The sequence below is a fragment of the Prionailurus viverrinus genome, chromosome B4, assembly GCF_022837055.1.
Source record: "Prionailurus viverrinus isolate Anna chromosome B4, UM_Priviv_1.0, whole genome shotgun sequence".
NCBI classification, from domain to species: Eukaryota; Metazoa; Chordata; class Mammalia; order Carnivora; family Felidae; genus Prionailurus; species Prionailurus viverrinus.
Window position 1 is genome coordinate 90,805,750 of NC_062567.1, and position 19,264 is coordinate 90,825,013.

Here is a 19,264-nt window from a genome sequence, read left to right on the forward strand (position 1 = left end):
GGGATTTTCTAGGGAATTTTGTGAGGTGATGGATATGTACTGTATCTTGACAGGGGTGTGGGTTACATAGGTGCATCCACATCACAATATGTACAGTTTATTGCATTTGAATGAATGCAAATTTGCTTTTGAAAGATCAAATGGAGCAGTGAAGGGACGCCTGGGTGGCTCAGTTGCTTAAGCATCTGACTTCCGGCTCTGGTTATGATCTCTTGGCTCTCATGGATTCAAGCCTCCCAGTCGGGCTCTGTGCTGACAGCACAGACAGAGCCTGAAGCCTGCTTCTGATTCTGTGACTCCCTCTCTCTTTGCACTTCCCCTGCTCACACTTTATCTCTCGCTCCCCAAAATAAATAAGCAGCAACAACAACAACAAATGGAGACGTGAAGAGCAGGTACACATGAAAATGGCATTTGGTGAAACCAGGTGATGGGTACAGGAGGGTTCACAATGCTATTTTAACTTTGCACAAGTTTTCAATTCTCCACAGTTAAAAGAAGGGGCAGTGGTCCCAGAGCCAGAGAAATTGGGGTTGGAATCTTACTCTCATCCCATTCTAGCTGCAAGGTAACAGCCACAAACCTCTATAGTCAACATCTGTAAATGAGCAATAAGGCTAATAATCACATTTCAGGACAAGTAAGGATTAGGACTCCTGTGCTTTGGTAGAGAAAGCCACTTAACCAATTAAATCAGTCTGGAGAAGGGCAGGTTCCAGAACAGCAGAAAACTGGTTGAATGGCAAAGATGGAGTCAGACTCAGGAAGGTCTTGAACGGCAGGATTAGTAACCCTAACCCAACAACAGACAGTTGGAATCCACTAGATGCTATTATATCTTAACCCGAAGTTCAGAGTTCATATTGTAACTATTTTCAAATATTGCAAGAGAAATAGATGAATGATAAAAAGATAATTTATCATCCATGCTAAGATTATCAGTCCAAATCTACAACCACAAGGAGACAATGAATTGAATAGACTAAATGAAGACAGGGTGCCACAGCTCTTCAGCGGGGACCAGCTGAGGGTTAATGTTGTAAATCATTGCCCAGGCAGTTCTGTAGGTCCAAACTGGACCAGAGGATGGCAATATAAACATACAATGGAAAAGGCACGCAGTATGGTAAGAATCAGTAGAATTTGGTAGCATGATAGGAAGAAAAGCTTATCAGGAAGACTATGTTAGGAAAACTAGACTGTAGACTTTGCCTTATTAACTTCTACTCATTGGCAAATCTTCACAGTCATTTCCTTGGGGAAGCCCTTGACCGCCTTGCTCTCCCTAAGTTTAGGTCTGATTCTTTTATCATACGTTCACAGGACCCCATTTTGTTACTTTGGAGAAGTAGACAAATTACTGGCAGCCTAATCAAGGGACAAAGAAAACCCAAATGCATAGCTTTTAGAATAAGTGATAGAACAACAGATGAAATAAATTTCAAATATGTTAGATTACTATATAAAACTCTAACCAAGTATATTAGGACATTTAAGCTAAACGGGCAGTTTTCTAGAACAATTAAAAGGCCAAACATTGATTCAAAAAGAAGAAAATCTTAATAGTGTACTAACCATGAGTTTACGAGAGTTCATCATACTGTCTACTTTTTTGTATGTTTTGATTTTTAAAATAAAATGTTTAAAAACATGCTTTCAAAAAGTAATGCTTTCCCCTCTCTGGCCATGACTACACTTGCTCAGCACCTGTCTCATACGTAAACCGGCCGATAGCGTGTGCACTCCACTAACTTGAGAGCAGCTGTCTAGCAAGTAAATCAAATGACACACAGGAAATGTCCAACACCAAGAGAGAGGTCCCATATTCACCCAACCAGAGTCCAAGTTAAGCGACCAAGCAAGTAAGGGACCTAGAAAGCAATTTTCCCTCACGCAGAGCCCAGCGCGCCTGCGCAGGGTAGAGACTACTCCGCCCACACCTCGGGGACGGAAGCACTGGAGCCCCGAACCACGTGGTCGCGAGCGGAGGTGGGCGGGGCGCGCGGGACGTGCTGCCGCGTCGTCACCAGCTGAATGGGCGGCGGCGGAGCATGTGTGTGTGTGGCTGAGGCTGCTGCTCACCAGGGACGCAGAGAGTGCATGCCTCTCCCGGGTCGGACCGTGAAGCCGGCGAGGACGTGGAGGCAGCGGAGGAGGGGAAGAGCAGCCGGAGACAGACTGGCATCCCTCTCGGGAGCTTAAGGGCCCCGGCTCGGCCGGGGTTATGGCATCGCTTGCGGACCGAATGCGAGGCAACGGGCGCATCGCCGCTGGGCTCCTGCTTAACCTGCTGGTGTCCATCTGCATCGTGTTCCTAAACAAATGGATCTATGTGCACCACGGCTTCCCTAACATGAGCCTGACCCTGGTGCACTTCGTGGTCACCTGGCTGGGCTTGTACATCTGCCAGAAACTGGACATCTTTGCCCCCAAGAGTCTGCCGCCTTCCAAACTCCTCCTCCTGGCCCTCAGCTTCTGTGGCTTCGTGGTCTTCACCAATCTCTCTCTGCAGAACAACACCATAGGCACCTATCAGCTGGCCAAGGCCATGACCACGCCGGTCATCATAGTCATCCAGACCCTGTGCTACAAGAAAACCTTCTCTACCAAAATACAGCTCACGCTGGTGAGTAGCTTTAGCTTCGCAAGGCGCACCTCTAGCAACCTACCTCCTGGATCGTCTTTCTCCCCGGGAAATTTGAATGTTTAACCTTGTGCCAAGCTCTTTCCAGTCATCTTGAAATGCACAGATGAGTCATCTGTGAGTTTGTGAACTTCAGGCTTATTTGGGAGAGGTGAAAAAAGTCATCTTGGCACTCTGTTGGGCTCTTAGCCCAGAAGAGTGTGCTTGTGTGAGCTTTAGTAACTGCTGTTTGATGGAAATCCTTAAATGCTGTGATTGGTAAGAAAAGAACGCTGCATTACATTATGCAATTCAATGTATTGGAATATCTGCAAAATCTCAAACTGAAAAACGGCCCTCCTTCGACCCAGGGGATTCAAACCATGTATGAATTAACGTTAAGAGTTCAGCATAAAACATGTCTCCGAATATGTCTGCAGCGAGATACTGCAGAGGTTTCTGTGTCTTTAAATAAGAGAAGATACTTTTAGCACTTAATGACTTACAGTGTTTAAATTCTTAATGCTTTTGCTATACGTTCATGCTTATATTTTGTTTAGACGCTAGTTTTGGTGGTCTGTTTACTCCTATGTGCATGCACGTTGTATGCCTTTGTTGCAATTTGCAATGTATTGATTCATTTTACCCGGAATTTTAAATAGAATTAAACAGGAACATAAATATAGAATTCACATATTTCACTTGGAGGAAATCGGTTTAACTGTTTTTTTCAGATGGAAAAAAAAAATTATAGAGGTGGTTTCCCAGTGATGCTTTTATGATTAACTTTGTAAGACAACATGAAAGGAATACTAAATTTGTGTCTCATGAATTTAATCTGAACATTTACCTCTTTTTCTTTACAGATTCCTATAACTTTAGGTGTAATCCTAAATTCTTATTACGATGTGAAGTTTAATTTCCTTGGAATGGTGTTTGCTGCTCTTGGTGTTTTAGTTACATCCCTTTATCAAGTGGTTGGTAATTTTTTTTTTCTTTATGTGCCTTTTTAGCAGATTTCATAAATTTTGAAGCTGTATCCCAAGGTTTAGAAAATACAGTATAGAGACAATAGACTGTTGGGAAGAAAGCCTAATTGCATAAATTGGCTCAAGGTGAAGAGAAGAAAGGAGACAGAGAAACTTGGGTGTGATGCTCACCAAATACCTACCTACCTGGTGTAAGTGTATAATACCCATGCTTGACAGTGTGAGTTTGGGGTGATGCTATACTATCATCTGGGAAATCTTTACAAAATGAGTAGGAAGACTTTGTTCTTGAGACCGAGATCATTGGTTAAATTTATGATTGACTCTTTAATTATTAAGGTTGCTGTGAAGGAATGAGTGCATTTCCGAAATTTGAGCAGGAGAGGAAAATTTCAGATTTATGAATCTTTGTCTCAGAACATACGCTGCTGTTACAACTTGTATATCAGCTTCCAATAATTTGTCTCTCTCAGTATTTTATAGCAATGGGTATTTCACTTCTTGTACTATAGCAGCACAGCGCGTTGCCTTTAGCAGGCGTTCATTAAAAATGTGTGCATGGATTCACTTACTTCATTACCATAAAGTCTCAACAAGTATGTTTTTTGTTTCTTGTACAGTGGGGAAAAATAACTTGGTGTAGGGCTCAGTGAAACAGTATTTTCTCTATACTGGAAACCTTGGCCTGGAGATTCTGGGTGAGCCTGCATGGGGAGTCAGAGCCAAAATGTGTAACCGGTTTAACCTTTTTCACGTATGTCTGCTGGTTATAAACTAAGGCATTTCTTGTTATGAATGTTGGAAGTTTACTAACACAGCCTTAGCATATGAAGCTTTCTAGTACTGATCATTTCAGAAATACCGTTATGTGAAAATTCTGGGGTTGAGGACATTTGTAAGTGGCAAGAAGCAGTGTTAACAAGAGACCAGTGGCACGAAAGGAAAGAGCACCCACTCAGTGCTGTCACTGGTCGCCAGGGTACTGTGTCTTTCACTACAGAGAGTAATCAGAGGAAGTTCGGCTTTGTGCTCTAAGAAGGTTGTATTTAGGTATACTTCAGTGAGTTTAAATTTTGTTACTAGAAACAGTGAACATTCCTATTCATCCTTTTTGTTAAACTGATTTTGTTTGGCCCAGGAAGGATTAAATGTTTATTAAATATAGCAAGCAATTTTATTTATCGAACATCAGAATTTCTTACATTCCTCGTATGTAATTTCAGTTCAGGGTATTAAGTGTCCCTGCCAATATGACCATTTTTGTTCCCACAAGTCTCAAAATTGCTACAGATTAGAACCAAAGGATTCTGTATCCCTCAGGCGCATATTTGAAATGGGATTGACCAAGGAATGATTGTTCACAGACTAATAGGCAGCGTTTTCTATTATTAGTAAACAGTACATGTACTGTTACGGAATAGGTATATTCCCCCAGAAATTCATTTTAAAGAAAGTTGTCGTTTCCCCTTGTATCCAGGTGTAATCTCTAAGCTATTTCTGCCTTTACTGCTAGGGCATTGGAGTTAAAAGGGGCATAGGAGTTAAAAGATGAGTGATTGGGTATTAGCTTTAGTTGCGGAAAGGCTCACTTATTCAGCACACATTTCTTTTGCTTGTTGCTCGAAGATAACAAAGATGAAAAACAGCTGTAATGCAGCATGGTGGAAACACATGTAGACAGCTGATCGCAAGTAGGATAACTCAGGATGTGAGGAAGGTTCTGAGGAACACCAGAGAGGAAGTGGCTGTTCTTCAAGGGGGTGGTGAGGTAAGACTTTATGGACAAGGTAACGATTGAAATGGAAGGGCCCACAGGAATCTGCTGAGCAGAGAAATACAGCAGAGGTCTTTCTTTGCGGTGATGTGTGAAAGTACAGAGCATTTTTGGAGAACTTGATTTATTTGGTGAGACTCTTGTTGCGTTGTGGAAGGACAAGGTCTAGGGGCGGATGAGACCAGATGGCACAGTCTTGAATGTCATGCGCTTTATCCTGCAGGGGCCAGGAAAGGGGCTTAGATAGGGGAGTGACTTGATCGTCCCCTGTGCTTGAGAAAATTAACTCTGGTGGCAGTGAAGGGTGAGTAGGAGGGGGACAAAGGGTGAAGGCAGAGCAATTAGGAAGCTCTTCGTGGCTCAGGAGGAAGACAGGAAGGCGCTGAACAGACAGTGGTCGTTGATAGAGACCCCAGAAGCCTTTTGGAGAAGGAATCAGCAGGACCTGACTGAATGTGGAATGACGAAAGTAAGGAGTCTCATCCTTGGGGGAGATTATGTCTTTAATTATGGGAGCAACACAGGAGGAGCTAATTTGGGGAAGTGAGTACTGAGCTGCTTTGAAAACAGTCCCTGCAGATTGTGTGAGTTAAGGCGTCCAGCAAGCTGTGGAAGTTTGAGCACGCCCTGAGGAGGAGGTCAGAGCTGGAGAGGTCTTCGGGTGTCAGTGACGTCAGTCAGGGAGATAAAAGAGAAAAAAGGCCAGACGTCTACCTTAAAAATAGTAAATGGAGGAAGAGGTAAGTGAGTGCAAACCAGAAATCAAGTTCTTCCACGAGAAACCTGTCAGGTCTGTCGAGAGCCCCCACAGGAAGAAGGCAGAGGGGTGGCCACTGGGTGTGGCTGTTGGAGGTGACGGTGCCCTTTGGGAGAGCAGTTTCATTCACGGTGGGCAGAAGCCAGGGTGCACTGCAGTGAGGGAAAGTGGAGGCCCTGAGAGTTGCCACCCTTCCAGGCGGTTCAATGTCAGAGACGTGCAGCTGCCTCGTGAGGTTGCTGAAAGAACCGAGGAGCGGGCATCCATGCTCTGCACTCATTTTTGCTCTCTGCAGCACCCCCGGGAGCGGGCAGCAGAAGAATCGATTCTTTGTCCTTCATATTCACAGAAGACTCTTAGTTGAGGCTGGCAGGGGTATGTTTCAAATTTCCTGCTCTTCTATTTTTGTCTTGGTGAATTTCTATAGACTTCGCGTTTGTGTAACAGGATACCCAGATCTACAGGAAAAAGAATTATGTAGGAGTAGTTATTCAAAAGCCTGGCTGTTCTCTGCCAGATCTTATTCAAACGGTCTGGTCAAGCTTTCTTGAAAGTCTCCTTTTGATTCATATTTGTGCAACATTTTGAGGGCTGATGGGATCTGAGGTTTCGAGGTGTTGGTTCTCCTGAATGATGTAGTCTTGGAAAAGGGTTTGTGACTATATAATTTCTTCCAGGGCATCAGTGCGAGATTAGCCACAGAAAAATCAGTCATCAAGAGGAAAATTCCTTCTGCCATTGATTGGGTTTTCTAAAGTGGATGAAAAGACCTCACATACTTTTCTAGCTACACACACTGGCAGCCACCTGGGACAGCTGAGGTTTCTGTCAATCCCTAGTTAGTCTGCCCTGCCCACCCCCCATCTTCTCTTGCCTGGGGTGGGGGTGGGGGGAGTTTTAGAAACAAATGAAGTCTAACACTGTATTTCTGGTTCCTGCTAATCACCTAAATCTCCATTCCCGTCTCTTTCCCAAGATCTCTGATACTCCTGGGCCCCTGCGTGCATTCTTTGATTCCCCCCATTTACTAGGGCCAGCAGGGAAGAGAGGACTCTTTTTTCTCTCTCTTCAAAGCTGAGAAGAAAACAGATTGTCACGTATTGAATTTGTAAAGCTCCTTTCATCCAGGGTGCTTAAAGGACATTCGTATATATTATTGATCTTTGGCATCAAGTAGAATAATCAGGGGTTTCCTCTTCCCCCCACCCCCGAGCACTCCCCCCAACCCGCCCCGCCAGGTCCCCATCCTTGTGACTAGAGTTGCATCATTTGTTTACTAAGTGATGCTATTTTTTTCTATCTAACTTGTTTTGTCTCCTAATTTTCAGTGGGTAGGAGCCAAACAGCATGAATTGCAAGTGAACTCAATGCAGCTGTTGTACTACCAGGCTCCGATGTCCTCCGCCATGTTACTGGTGGCCGTGCCCTTCTTTGAGCCCGTGTTTGGAGAAGGGGGAATATTTGGCCCCTGGTCAGTTTCTGCTTTGGTAAGTTGTAATTGTTATGGTGCCTAAGAACCAAGATAATCCTCCCTTTGCTATTAAGTGTGATTTTTAGTTTTCAGAGCATGATCTCAGATCCGTTCATTTATCTGTATAATCACCCTTTAAGGGAAGCAAGCTAAGGATTATTTTTTAGATGAAGAAACCAAGGCACTGTGTGTGCGTGTTCATATACATGGTTATCATGGATTCCTTCTCGCCAGCCCTCCTCCCCGTACACATTCCACACTTCATTCCTGGTCCCTGCCCCTTGAGGTGAGTCAGGTTAACATTCTAGTGTGTGTTCTTCCGTATTTTTCTTTGTGTTGTACATACCCATGTAAACACAATACACACACACCTGTATAAACATAAATTACACATTTGTTTCTTTTACAAAAGTGGGATCATAACATAAATAATTTTCTGCATCTTGCTTTTTCACTTAATATCTCATGCAAATCTCTCCAGCTCATTCTTTTCAGTGTCTACAAAATAGATCTACTTCCAGGGGCGCCTGGGTGGCTCGGTCGGCTAAGCGTCCGACTTCAGCTCAGGTCACTATCTCGCGGTCCATGAGTTCGAGCCCCGCGTCGGGCTCTGGGCTGATGGCTCAGAGCCTGGAGCCTGCTTCCGATTCTGTGTCTCCCTCTCTCTGACCCTCCCCTGTTCATGCTCTGTCTCTCTCTGTCTCAAAAATAAATAAACGTTAAGGAAAAAAAAAATTCAAAATAGATCTAGTTCTTGACCACTATGAACAGTGTTGTAGTAAACATCCTTACACGTATGTCTTCAGGAACTGGTACTTTTTCCCTTTGGAATAGAGTCCCAAGAGGAGAATTGCCAGATCAAAGGGATATGCACTTTGGGGACATTTTAAGTTAGAAAGTATAATCTCCCTGCTTAGGGAAGGAATTTCTGCCTCCCACAACTTTAACCTTTGGAACACTGTCAGTGGAAAAGTCTTGTTTGTTGGTGCTGGTAATTTATCAAACTTGGATAGCCCTTACTCTGTTCCAAGAACTATTCCAACACTTTGCAAATATTAACTTATTTAATCCTCACATTTTATTTTGTGAATCTACTTTATTAGTTGGATACTATTATTATCCTCATATTTAGGATATAGGATGAGGAAGCTGAGGGACAGAGTTAAGGAGCTGACTCAAGATCCCACAGCCAGTAAGTGGAGCCAGAGCCTGAGTCCAGGCATGCTAGCTCCAGAACCCCTGTTCTTAAGTGCTCTGCTTTGCTCCCTGTGAGCAGAATGGCAGTTATTTCAAGTGCGTAGACTCCGGCATATAAACTTTCTTCCACAGTAGAAATCCCTTGACCGTCCCTCAGATAATATTTCCTTTTAATTTGGTTCCAGCCATCTTGGTTACCTGCTCTTCAAATTTAGTGCAGCTTAGAGACCTTAAACTAGAAGGAGGGGGTTTTATGCACTAGACCCTCTGACAGATTCAAAACAGAGAAAAGCAGCAGGAAGTCCCTCCCTCCCCAAAAGTCAGAGGCACTAAGACCGTAGCAGTTGCAGTCCATTTAATATGAAAAAGTCACTTTCATTCCTTACTGTCCCTAGAAGGCATCATTGCCGCAAAGTAAAGCATGTAATTGTGTTTTTAATGATATGCCAAGTCATCAAGAATTATGTAACATTCTGTCAACTCAATAAAATTAACAGTGGTATATTTCTAGAAGGATTTTTTAAGAAGCCCTAGTAGCCTAATGGATGAGGCATTGGCCTCCTAGAAACAGTTTTTTAAATCTTTAGTGAACAAGGTCCTCTTAGTTGAAAATGTAACAGACCTCACTGTTGTAAAACTAATGAGGTATTACTGTTTGTACCTAAATAGGACACAAATCCAGCTCCTTTAGTCCTGACCGCAGTGATCTAAAAACTGATAAAAGCCCCAGGGGACAGAAGGAATCTTCAAATACGACATGTTTTCTTTGGAATGTAGATTTCTTACATTCCACAGAAAATGTTTTATCTAAATTCTCTTATTTTAGAAATAGAAAATGACTTTATAACTCTTTAAATACAGTTGTGGGAAAGGTTTGGACAGATGTCCTATGTGCATACAGTGGTACAGCCACTTTGTCCCCCGTCCTCAGCCGGGTTGGCTTATTCACATCCCATGCACAGCCTTGTGTTCTCATGCCTCTGTGCTTTGGCCCCTACTGTTCCCTCTGCTTGGGACCCTACCACTACTTCTGCCTCTAATCTGTACGTACATTCAAGATCCAAACAGTCGTTCCCTATCCCAGCCCCAAATGACATCTGTCTAGAGATTCACTTAAAACCTGTCGTGTGTTTGCCTGGCAACGGTCAAGACTTTTCTATTTCCGGAGCTCACTCTCTTTCATGTGGTTATAGAGGTAGCCTAGCAGAGTCGGTTGCCAACAGAGACTTTAGAATCAGGCTGCCCTGGGCTTAAATCTCAGCCCTACCACTTACTGTCTGTGTGATCGAAGGCCAATCACTTTTCTTCTCTGTGTTCATCTGTAAAAAGGGATGGTATTTACTACCTCATGGGCATTTGTGAGGGTTAAATGAATTAATATATGTAAAACATTTAGGACAATTCTTGGCATGTAGTGAGTACTATGTAAGCGTGAGCTATGATTATCATGGTTTTTATTATGTCCTCAAGTGGTTTCTGAGCTCTTTGAAGACAAGACCCTACTCTGTTCCTCAGAAGGTGTGGCCTAGCTTCATAGATACTCAATGAATTCTTAGCGATTTAATTTAAATAAGAATATATATGAGCAATTAACTAGAAAAATCTCTGGAAAGGATATGTGCAAAGGTATTAACAGTGGTGGGTAGTGAGGATTGTAAGAAGTCCTTATGTGCTTTTTGCTTATCTTTGTTTTCTGATTCTTCTATAAGCAGTCTGTATTACTTTTATAACTAGAAATTATTACAGAATAATTTTTCTTCAGATGGATAAGAAAAATGAACCTGGAAATTCACATTCAGAGGCAGGATGTTACTGGAGAATTTTCCATTGCATTTTGTAGACAAAATTACATTTCTGCATACTATTCATTCTGCGATTTTACCCTCCGTTCTTGTTGTCTCCAGAATGGATTCTTTTAAAAATCTTGTTCTAATGGTTGTCATTTACGTTTTTAGAAATGCCTAACAAAGTGTATTTTTACTTGGTGACTATAATGATTGCAACTGCTGTACATGAATAATTCTTTGGGTTTGTTTGTAGCTTATGGTGCTGCTGTCTGGAGTAATAGCTTTCATGGTGAACTTATCAATTTATTGGATCATTGGGAACACTTCACCAGTCACGTATCCTTTTCCTAGTAACTTACAAATGCATCATCTTCTATTTTCTAAAACTCTGTCGCATTCGTTTCCTTCCAGGAGTCTTGCACTAACTATCGCGTGGCCTACTTTGAGTAGATAGACTTATCTTTAGTCTTTTACCGTATCTTTCCACTCTGGACTCTATGGAAACTTAAAGAAATGTGAGCTGGGGAAATGTGTTAGTTTTCTGTATCATGAATGCTTTTGAATTTTCTTAAGTAGTAAGTGACCTTTTCCCTTATCAAAATTAACGTGGAGCACCAATCCTTGCACATAGTGGAGTTAAATAAATATTTGTTGAGTGAATAATGGACTGGACACCAGGTTTTAAAATCACTTTTCAGTCTCTTTGGTAATAAAGTAGGGGTACAGCTAATCCAAAAACAAAAGATAATTTCAGACCATTGACATCTGACTTTGGAACCTGTTTTTGTACTTACTTGGATATTGGTGTGCCTATTTTTCTCAATATTACTTTCAATCAAGAAATGAATCAGGCCTTGAAGAAGTGAATCTGAATGACTAGCATTTTGCTTGTAGTTCTGTTTCTCTTCTCATTTATCTCTGCCTCCACTCTTTTTTTTTAATTTTTTTTTTAATGTGTGGTTTTTTGTTTTTTGGGTTTTTTTTGAGAGAGAGAGAGACAGAGCAAGCAGGGGAGGGACAGAGACAGAGGGAGACACTGAATCAGAAGCAGGCTTCAGGCTTTGAGCTATCAGCACAGAGCCTGACGTGGGGCTCGAACCCACAGACCACGAGATCATGACCTGAGCTGAAGTCGGCTGCTCAACCAACTGAGCCACCCTGGCGCCTCCCTCTGCCTCCACTCTTAAGCAGATGCAAAGAAAGATTTCCCCAGGGGCACCTGGGTCACTCAGTCAGTGAAGCATCTGACTCTTGATTTCTGCTCAGGTCATGATCTCACAGTTTGTCACTTCGAGCCCCATGTCAGGCTCTGCACTGACAGTGCAGAGCCGGTTTGGGATTCTATCCCTCCCTCTCTCTGTGCCTCTCCACCATGTTCTCTGTCTCTCTCAAGAAATAAACTTTTAAAAAAGTCTTAAAAAACAATTTACTGAAAAAAACAAAAAAAGGATTTCCCCAAATGAGAGAGGGAGTTTAGTAACATTATGTCCAAGTGTGCTGATTGATTTAAATGAGTGAACACTGAGATGCCAGCAAAGTAAAAAAGCAACATATTTGCCAACTATCAATAAACACCAACAAGTTATAATAAGAATTATATTTTTATTTTCATTTTAATGTTTTATTTGTTTTTGAGAGCACTCAAGCGGGGGAGGCACAGAGAGAGAGGGAGACAGAAGATCCAAAGTGGGGTCTGCACTGATAGCAGAGAGCCTGATGCGGGGCTCCAACTCATGAACCGTGACATCATGACCTAAGCCGAAGTCAGATGCTCAACCGACTGAGCCACCCAGGTGCCCTAAGAATAATATTTTTGAAGAACCAACACTAAATATTTCTTTGTACCAGGCACTGTTAGAAAGAAACACCTAAGGTGTATCAGGCGTCACACTCTCAAAGCAGCTCAGTGAGTTAAATTCTATCATTTTATGTTGTAAAGGCGGAAACGGAGGTGCAGAGAGGTTAAATAACTCACTGACAGTCATATGTGTAGTATTCAGATTTGAACCCATGGCAGTCTAGTCCCAGAACTTGTGCACCATGCTGCCAAATCAAGGCATTCGATGATGTGCCCTGGTTAAGAACATTCATTCATTCAACAAATATTTATTGAACAATTCACTGTAAACCATGCATTGACTTAATAAGTATTTACATGATGGCATATGTACTCTGTGTTCGGCACTGGAGGTACTGTGGTGAACCAAATAGACAAAACTCTTTGTTCTCACAGGTTTCAATTCTGGCGAGGAAGACTATAAACAAGAAAATGTTTAACATACCCATCTAGAGCATTAGATTGTGCTAAGTGCCAAGGAGAAAAAGTAGAGCCGGCAAGAGGATCCAAAATGCTGGGGAGTGGGTTGAAACCTCGGAGGGGGTAGTCAGGAAGGCATCTGCAGAAAGGGGACTTGTAAATGAAAACCCGAAGGAAGTGAAGTCGCCCCATGCAGATTGGGATGAAGAGTGTTCCCGGTGGTGAGAGGCCCTGGGGAAACAAGGAAGCCTTGTAGAGTTGCAGCAGGAAGAGTACAGGGCAGAGAATAGTAAGGCTCTGAGAGGAACCGGGTGCCGGGCTGAGCAGAGCTTTTACATACAGACCGTGACTCCGGGTGAGATGGGAAGCTGTGGGCGCTTGGAGCAGGAAAATGACGTGATTTTACTTATGTTCTAATAGGATCAGTCTGGGATGCTGTGTTGAGAACGGACTGAAGCACGGTTTTTCAGACTCAGTGCTGTTGACCTTGGGGGTTGGACAGTCCTTTGTGGCAGAGGCCTGTCCTACACATTGTAAGATGTCTAGCAGCGTCCTGGCTTCTACCCACTAGATGCCCCGAGTATGACGGCCGAAAACGTGTCCGGACCTTTCTGGTGGCAAAATCACCCCGGTTGAGAACCGCTGCACTAAAAAAGGCAGGAGAAGAAGGGAGCCCAGAGAAAAAATGGTGGTTTGGTACCAGGATGGTAGCAGTGGATATAGTGAGAAGTGATTGGATTCTGGGCATATTTTCCAGTGGCACCAGTAGGTTTTGCTGACAAATTGTGGACAGTATATTGGAGAGGGAGCAGGTTGGCTCACATGGTTTTGGCCCGAGTACCTGGTAGAATGGCGCTGCCATCAGCTGAAAGCGGACAGCCCAAAGGAAGCTTTGGGGTAGGGAGCTGCGGGTAGAACAAGTCTGAGCGTCCAGGATCGAGGTTCTCAGATGCAGATATTCCAGACAGAGTTGTGTGTCGCGTGTAGATGTTTAAAGCAGTCGGGCTGGTTGAGATTAGCAAGCAAACAAGCAGAAGAAGAGCCGCCCAAAGATGGAGTCCCTGGTCGTGTCAGCATTTACTCCTCCACAGATGAGAGGAGCTGGCAGCAGAGGCCGAGGAGGAGCAACCGAAGGAGGGGAGGGAAGTGATTCAGACCCCACGTAAGGAGAAGGGGTCAGCTGTGCCGACAGGCCAAGTCAGGGAAGACCGGGAATTGAGGAGGGGGCTTGGTAAGGAGGGGGTGCGGACATTCTGACGAGAGCTGAGTGTCAAGGTGAAAGCCTGACCGGAGCAGAGAGCAGAATTAGAGAGGGGAATTGGAGATACCAGGTATAGACTGTTCCTTTTTGATTTAATTGAATGTATTATTATTATTATTTTTTTTTTTTTACCTCACTGAAGAATTTCTTTAAATTCGCCTCCCCTCCAGTATAAACATCTTCCACAGATCGTGAACTCCTTAAAAAGAGAGGCTGTGGCATAAGGCAACACCGAGCGTGTTAGAGCCACTGCACTTTGAGATCGTTCATAATGGGCAACGAAGCATGTGTTGTGGTGGTTACAACTAATGTCCTGGGGAAGACCCTCTGCCCTCCAGGATATCACTTCTAGTGGCTCAGGCAGCTGCAGGTACCCCGGTGCGCGGCCTGCGCCCTCCTGCCCAGAAGGAGCTTCCAGGCTGCTTGGGTGGCCCCACAACGGGGGCCGGAGCCCGGGTTTCGAGGTCAGACAGCTCGAGGGCTGCACGCCCGGGCCCACCGTTCCCTGTGCACCTGAGCCGCCTGTGAGTGCTGTCGGCTGTCACCGCCCTCTCTTAGGAATCGGGGGGGGGGGGGGGGGGGGGGCGGGGGGGGGGTGATAACTTCTACAGCGTCGGGCTACCGGGAGTGTTTGAGAGAATATGCGCCAAGCACCTGGCAGATGTTGACTCTGCATCAGCACTGCTGTTGACAGCTGCTGACACGTGTGGGGCTTGCCACATGCTGGAAACTTTGCACACACTCTCTAGTTCGTCCCCTCGGTAGCACTGTGAGGGAGCTTTTATCCATTTCTGTCCTATAGACGCGGAAACTGAGGCACAGAGCATTGGCTGCTTCTGTTAGCATTATCCGAAGAGTCGCGGGGTACACATCAAACCTCTGAGCAAATAGTCGTAAAATACGGTAAGAATAACTTTTAAAGGAGTGAGGTGTGTGTGTGTGTAGTCTGTTTTTTAAGAACAGTGATTTGGAAACCCCTAACCCAGCAGCACTTTACTGCTGGCCACGCACCAGACTAGAACAGGGGCTTGGAGTTAAATAGACCCGTCTGTGTTTGGACTCCAGCTCTGCCACTTACTAACTCTGTGATCTAAGTTACTTGAAGTCCTTGGGCCCCAACAGTTACAGGACGGGAAGAGTGATACTGTGGTGAAGGTAAATGTCATGCTTAATACAGTGGGGTGACCCACACATCTAGCATAGCGCCTAGCATGTCGTTGGTGCTGGGTCTTACTCCCTATACTGTCCCTGTTTCCCTCCTAAACTTAAGCATACCGGATGTGTTCACCTTGAGTCTGGTCTCCGGGGCCGCACACACCTCCCCTCATGTGCCAAGGGAAGTTTATTAGACATAGCACTAGGAAATATAAGTGGCTCAGCAAAATATCTTCTCTGTACCTTGTTCTGAATTCCTTTTCCAACCTTATCGTATAGCCCCTTTTCTTTTCTTTTCTTTTCTTTTCTTTTCTTTTCTTTTCTTTTCTTTTCTTTTCTTTTCTTTTCTTTCTTTTCTTTTGGGAGAGAAAGAGTTGAGGCGCTCTCCTGTCACTGTTGCTGAAGTCTACTGAAGGAACTAGGATTGATCCAGATTGAAGTTCTCGTTTCTCAGGTGGGGGGGGGCCAATTCAATCCATGCTCCATGAGGCTCTTCCAGCCACAGGAAGGCTTTGCTTCGTATCTACGTGTGTGCGTGTGTGTGAATATGACATCTAGCTTGCTTTTCCTTCTGTGTGTGTGTGCGTATGTGAATAGAACAGTCTAGCTTGTTGGGTTTTTTATCCTTATCCACAAACTTCAGCTATAACATGTTCGGACACTTCAAGTTCTGCATCACTTTATTTGGAGGATATGTTTTATTTAAGGATCCATTGTCAATTAATCAGGGTCTTGGCATGTTATGCACGTTATTTGGCATTCTCGCTTATACCCATTTTAAACTCAGTGAACAGGAAGGAAGTAAGAGTAAATTGGTACAGCGTCCTTAATTGGGTTTTGGTGGAGAAAAGAAAGCCACCCCAAGAAGATAAAAGACGTTAAGTGTGCAAGTTACCTTCAAAGAAGAAGAAAAACTTACACTGCCAAATTTGTTGAATGATGGTTTGCAAGAAGTAACACAAAGGAAATTTTGTTCATAAATATAACTTTCTCTTTTTTTTTTTTTTTTTTTAATTTTTTTTTTCAACGTTTATTTACCTTTGGGACAGAGAGAGACAGAGCATGAACGGGGGAGGGGCAGAGAGACAGAGGGAGACATAGAATCAGAAACAGGCTCCAGGCTCCGAGCCATCAGCCCAGAGCCCGACGCGGGGCTCGAACTCCCGGACCGCGAGATCGTGACCTGGCTGAAGTCGGACGCCCAACCGACTGCGCCACCCAGGCGCCCCTAACTTTCTCTTTTAAAGTACCTCTAAAACAATGGCTCGTGCTTCTTTTCAAGGATTGGTTATATGAAGTCTGTAGGATGGTTTGGTTATACCAAATGAAATACAGGAAATTAAAATTCTATAATAGTGACAAAGGAATCCATATCACTGTACTACAGAGGTGTCATGGTTTTTAAGTGTTCCAGCCCTTCTGAGGAAGGACACAGAGGACTCCTCTCCTTGCTCGTAGGTGGCCTGCAGTGTGAGCTCTTTTAGAATTTCAGCCAAAATGTGCAAGTCAGAAGTTAAATCCAGCATTTCTGTTTTAGTTGGTTTAGTATAACCTCCTGATTATTTAACTTACAGAAATGAAATATCATTTATAGAAAACAAAGTGTAGGAAAGAAGACCATCAGACAAAATCCAATTCTAAAAGCGCTATATTTCTGGTAGAAAATAGATATAAGAAGTTATATGTTATCCAGAAAACCACAGTTGCCACAGGTATTCTCTTATTTCTGAGCTCTCTGTGAGCTCTAGAGACACTATGGGAAGTTAAAAAACAAAACAGCTCCGTGTTGAAACAGTCCAAAGAGAAGATGATGGATGGAATTGAGCAGGTGTCTTCTCCCATTCTCCTGGCCTCTTTGAGCATTTCACGTTGGTAATTTCCTAATACCACCTCCCTGCTATCACCCCCTACCTACCACATTGGAGGCATCCGTAGAGCTTCCGTTGGCCTTGAACGATTTGCAGTGAACTACGTTCGATCTTTCTAAGGTGGCTGAGGAAAATTTTCAGGCAACAAGTCCGGGCAAATAGTGTCCAAACATTTGGCAGAAACTTGGTGAAAATATGAGGAAAGGTTTTAAAGAGAAGCAGAAGAATAATCAATATTTAGGGAGTTCTGCTAGTTTTTAAAGGGATAATTTTCTAAAAAATTAGGTTGCAGGGGAAGTACAGGGTTTCCACTTAAGGAAATACATATTTACTTGCAAAGCGTCTTTCTGCCTTCCAGCTTCTTGACATTGGAGGGTTAAAAGCTGTCATTAATAATGTCTCACAAGAAATTGACTGGGACAGATAACCCCTCTTGTAATAAATGGTTCTTTTAAAAAATATTACTTATAAACGTTAAATGAAAAAACAACTCTTAAGAGGACAAAGAGCCACGTGAATAAAATGTACCTTCTAAGATTTTTTTTTTCCCCTGGCCTGTTTGAGATGAAAAGCCTCACTGAAAATCTATTTTGACAGAATTTTAGTGTATCGGTCCATTAGTTGTGTGACTGGTACGTATGATTTTCTGTTTTTGTTTTAAATATTCTTTGGTTCTGGGGCTCAGTCAGTTGAGCGTTGACTCGTGAGTTCGGCTCAGGTCATGATCCCAGGGTCATGGGATTGAGCCATGTGTTGGGCTCTGTGCTGAGTGTGGAATCTGCTTGAGAGTCTCTCTCTTCCTCTGCCCCTCTCCCCAGCTTGCACTCTCTCTCTGTCCAAAAATATAAATAAATGAATGAATGAATAGTAAATATTCTTTGGTTCTCAGTTTCTAAAGATATATTTTATCGTGCTAAGAATTACAAAGCAATTTGTCTTACCAGATGAGCCTTAGGCATTATGTTTGTCTAAGAAATGTTGTCTGTGTGTGTTCAAACCAACATACAATTATTTCCCCAAAGCTGGAGAAAAATATTTCAGCGCCGTGAGGATTATGTGACTTCTGTACACTGACAGCTGAGTTGATTTGTGCTATGCGCAAATTCTTTTTCATTGTAAACACTTGGGGCATAGTAAATGTCGGGGGAGGGCTATAATAAACGACTGATGTCAGGAATGCAATGAGAAGGTTGTCTCAAGATCAAGTAGGGGTACGTGTATATAGAAGTGAATAAAATATGTACTACTGGAACCAGAGTCTGATAAACATTTTTTGCCCTGAAAATGATCTTCCCATTGAAAAGGAAATTCCTGGGGAAATGAGGAGGCCCGACCACAGAAACAAACCAGAAACACAGTGCTGTGGACGAACGCCCACTGTCCTTTCGTTACAGATGTAACTACACTTGTTTTTAATCTTGTGTTAAATGGCTGAACTTCAGTTTTATCTGTTACAAATAAAGAGAACCTGTTATTTTTACTTTCCTGTTGTGTGTCAGAACTTACTAGAACCAGTGGAAAAAGGATGGCATGCATGTGTATATGCATTGGTAATGCTGGACAAAAATGCAGAATCTAATAAAGTAAAATTTTTAAATAACACAGGGGCGTCTGTCTGGCTCAGTTGGTGGTGCGTGCGACTCTTGATCTTGGGGTTTTGCGTTTGAGCCCCATGTTGGGTATAAACATTACTTAAAAATAAAATCTTTTTTTTTTATTTTTTTTTTCAACATTTATTTATTTTTTGGGGACAGAGAGAGACAGAGCATGAACGGGGGAGGGGCAGAGAGAGAGGGAGACACAGAATCGGAAATAGGCTCCAGGCTCTGAGCCATCAGCCCAGAGCCTGACGCGGGGCTCGAACTCCCGGACCGCGAGATCGTGACCTGGCTGAAGTCGGAGGCTTAACCGACTGCGCCACCCAGGCGCCCCAAAATAAAATCTTAAATGACATAAAGGAGAAATCTGTCTCTGAAATGAGGCAAGCTTTCTCCTGTTTCATTTTTAAAATGCTTTTTAAACCTTGCCGTTTTTAAGTCTTAGCTGTCTTTTTAATTTATTTAAAAGCAGCAGCATTAATCAGGCACTGCACATTGACTCCATCAGTAAACAGTTGTTGGGTGAA

At 43.3% G+C, this 19,264-nt stretch overlaps 1 protein-coding gene across 6 annotated transcripts; it reads left to right on the forward strand.

Annotated features, from left to right (window-relative positions):
* Nucleotides 1-2,016: 2,016 nt before the first annotated feature.
* On the forward strand, nt 2,017-18,741 carry SLC35E3 (solute carrier family 35 member E3). 6 transcript variants are annotated; one of them, XR_007153863.1, is made up of 5 exons: nt 2,017-2,626; nt 3,490-3,600; nt 5,751-5,855; nt 5,957-6,126; nt 6,439-7,614. XR_007153863.1 is itself a non-coding variant. In XM_047865996.1 (5 exons), exons 1-5 carry the CDS (start codon nt 2,225-2,227, stop codon nt 18,460-18,462), a joined length of 774 nt encoding a protein of 257 aa, XP_047721952.1. In that variant the 5' UTR covers nt 2,017-2,224; the 3' UTR covers nt 18,463-18,741. The 6 variants fall into 6 exon arrangements, 3 of the variants coding, with proteins under 3 accessions (XP_047721952.1, XP_047721951.1, XP_047721953.1); XR_007153864.1 differs by having other exon boundaries at nt 5,957-6,964; nt 7,472-7,527; XR_007153865.1 differs by having other exon boundaries at nt 5,957-6,518; nt 7,472-7,488.
* The last annotated feature ends 523 nt before the right edge of the window (nt 18,742-19,264 follow it).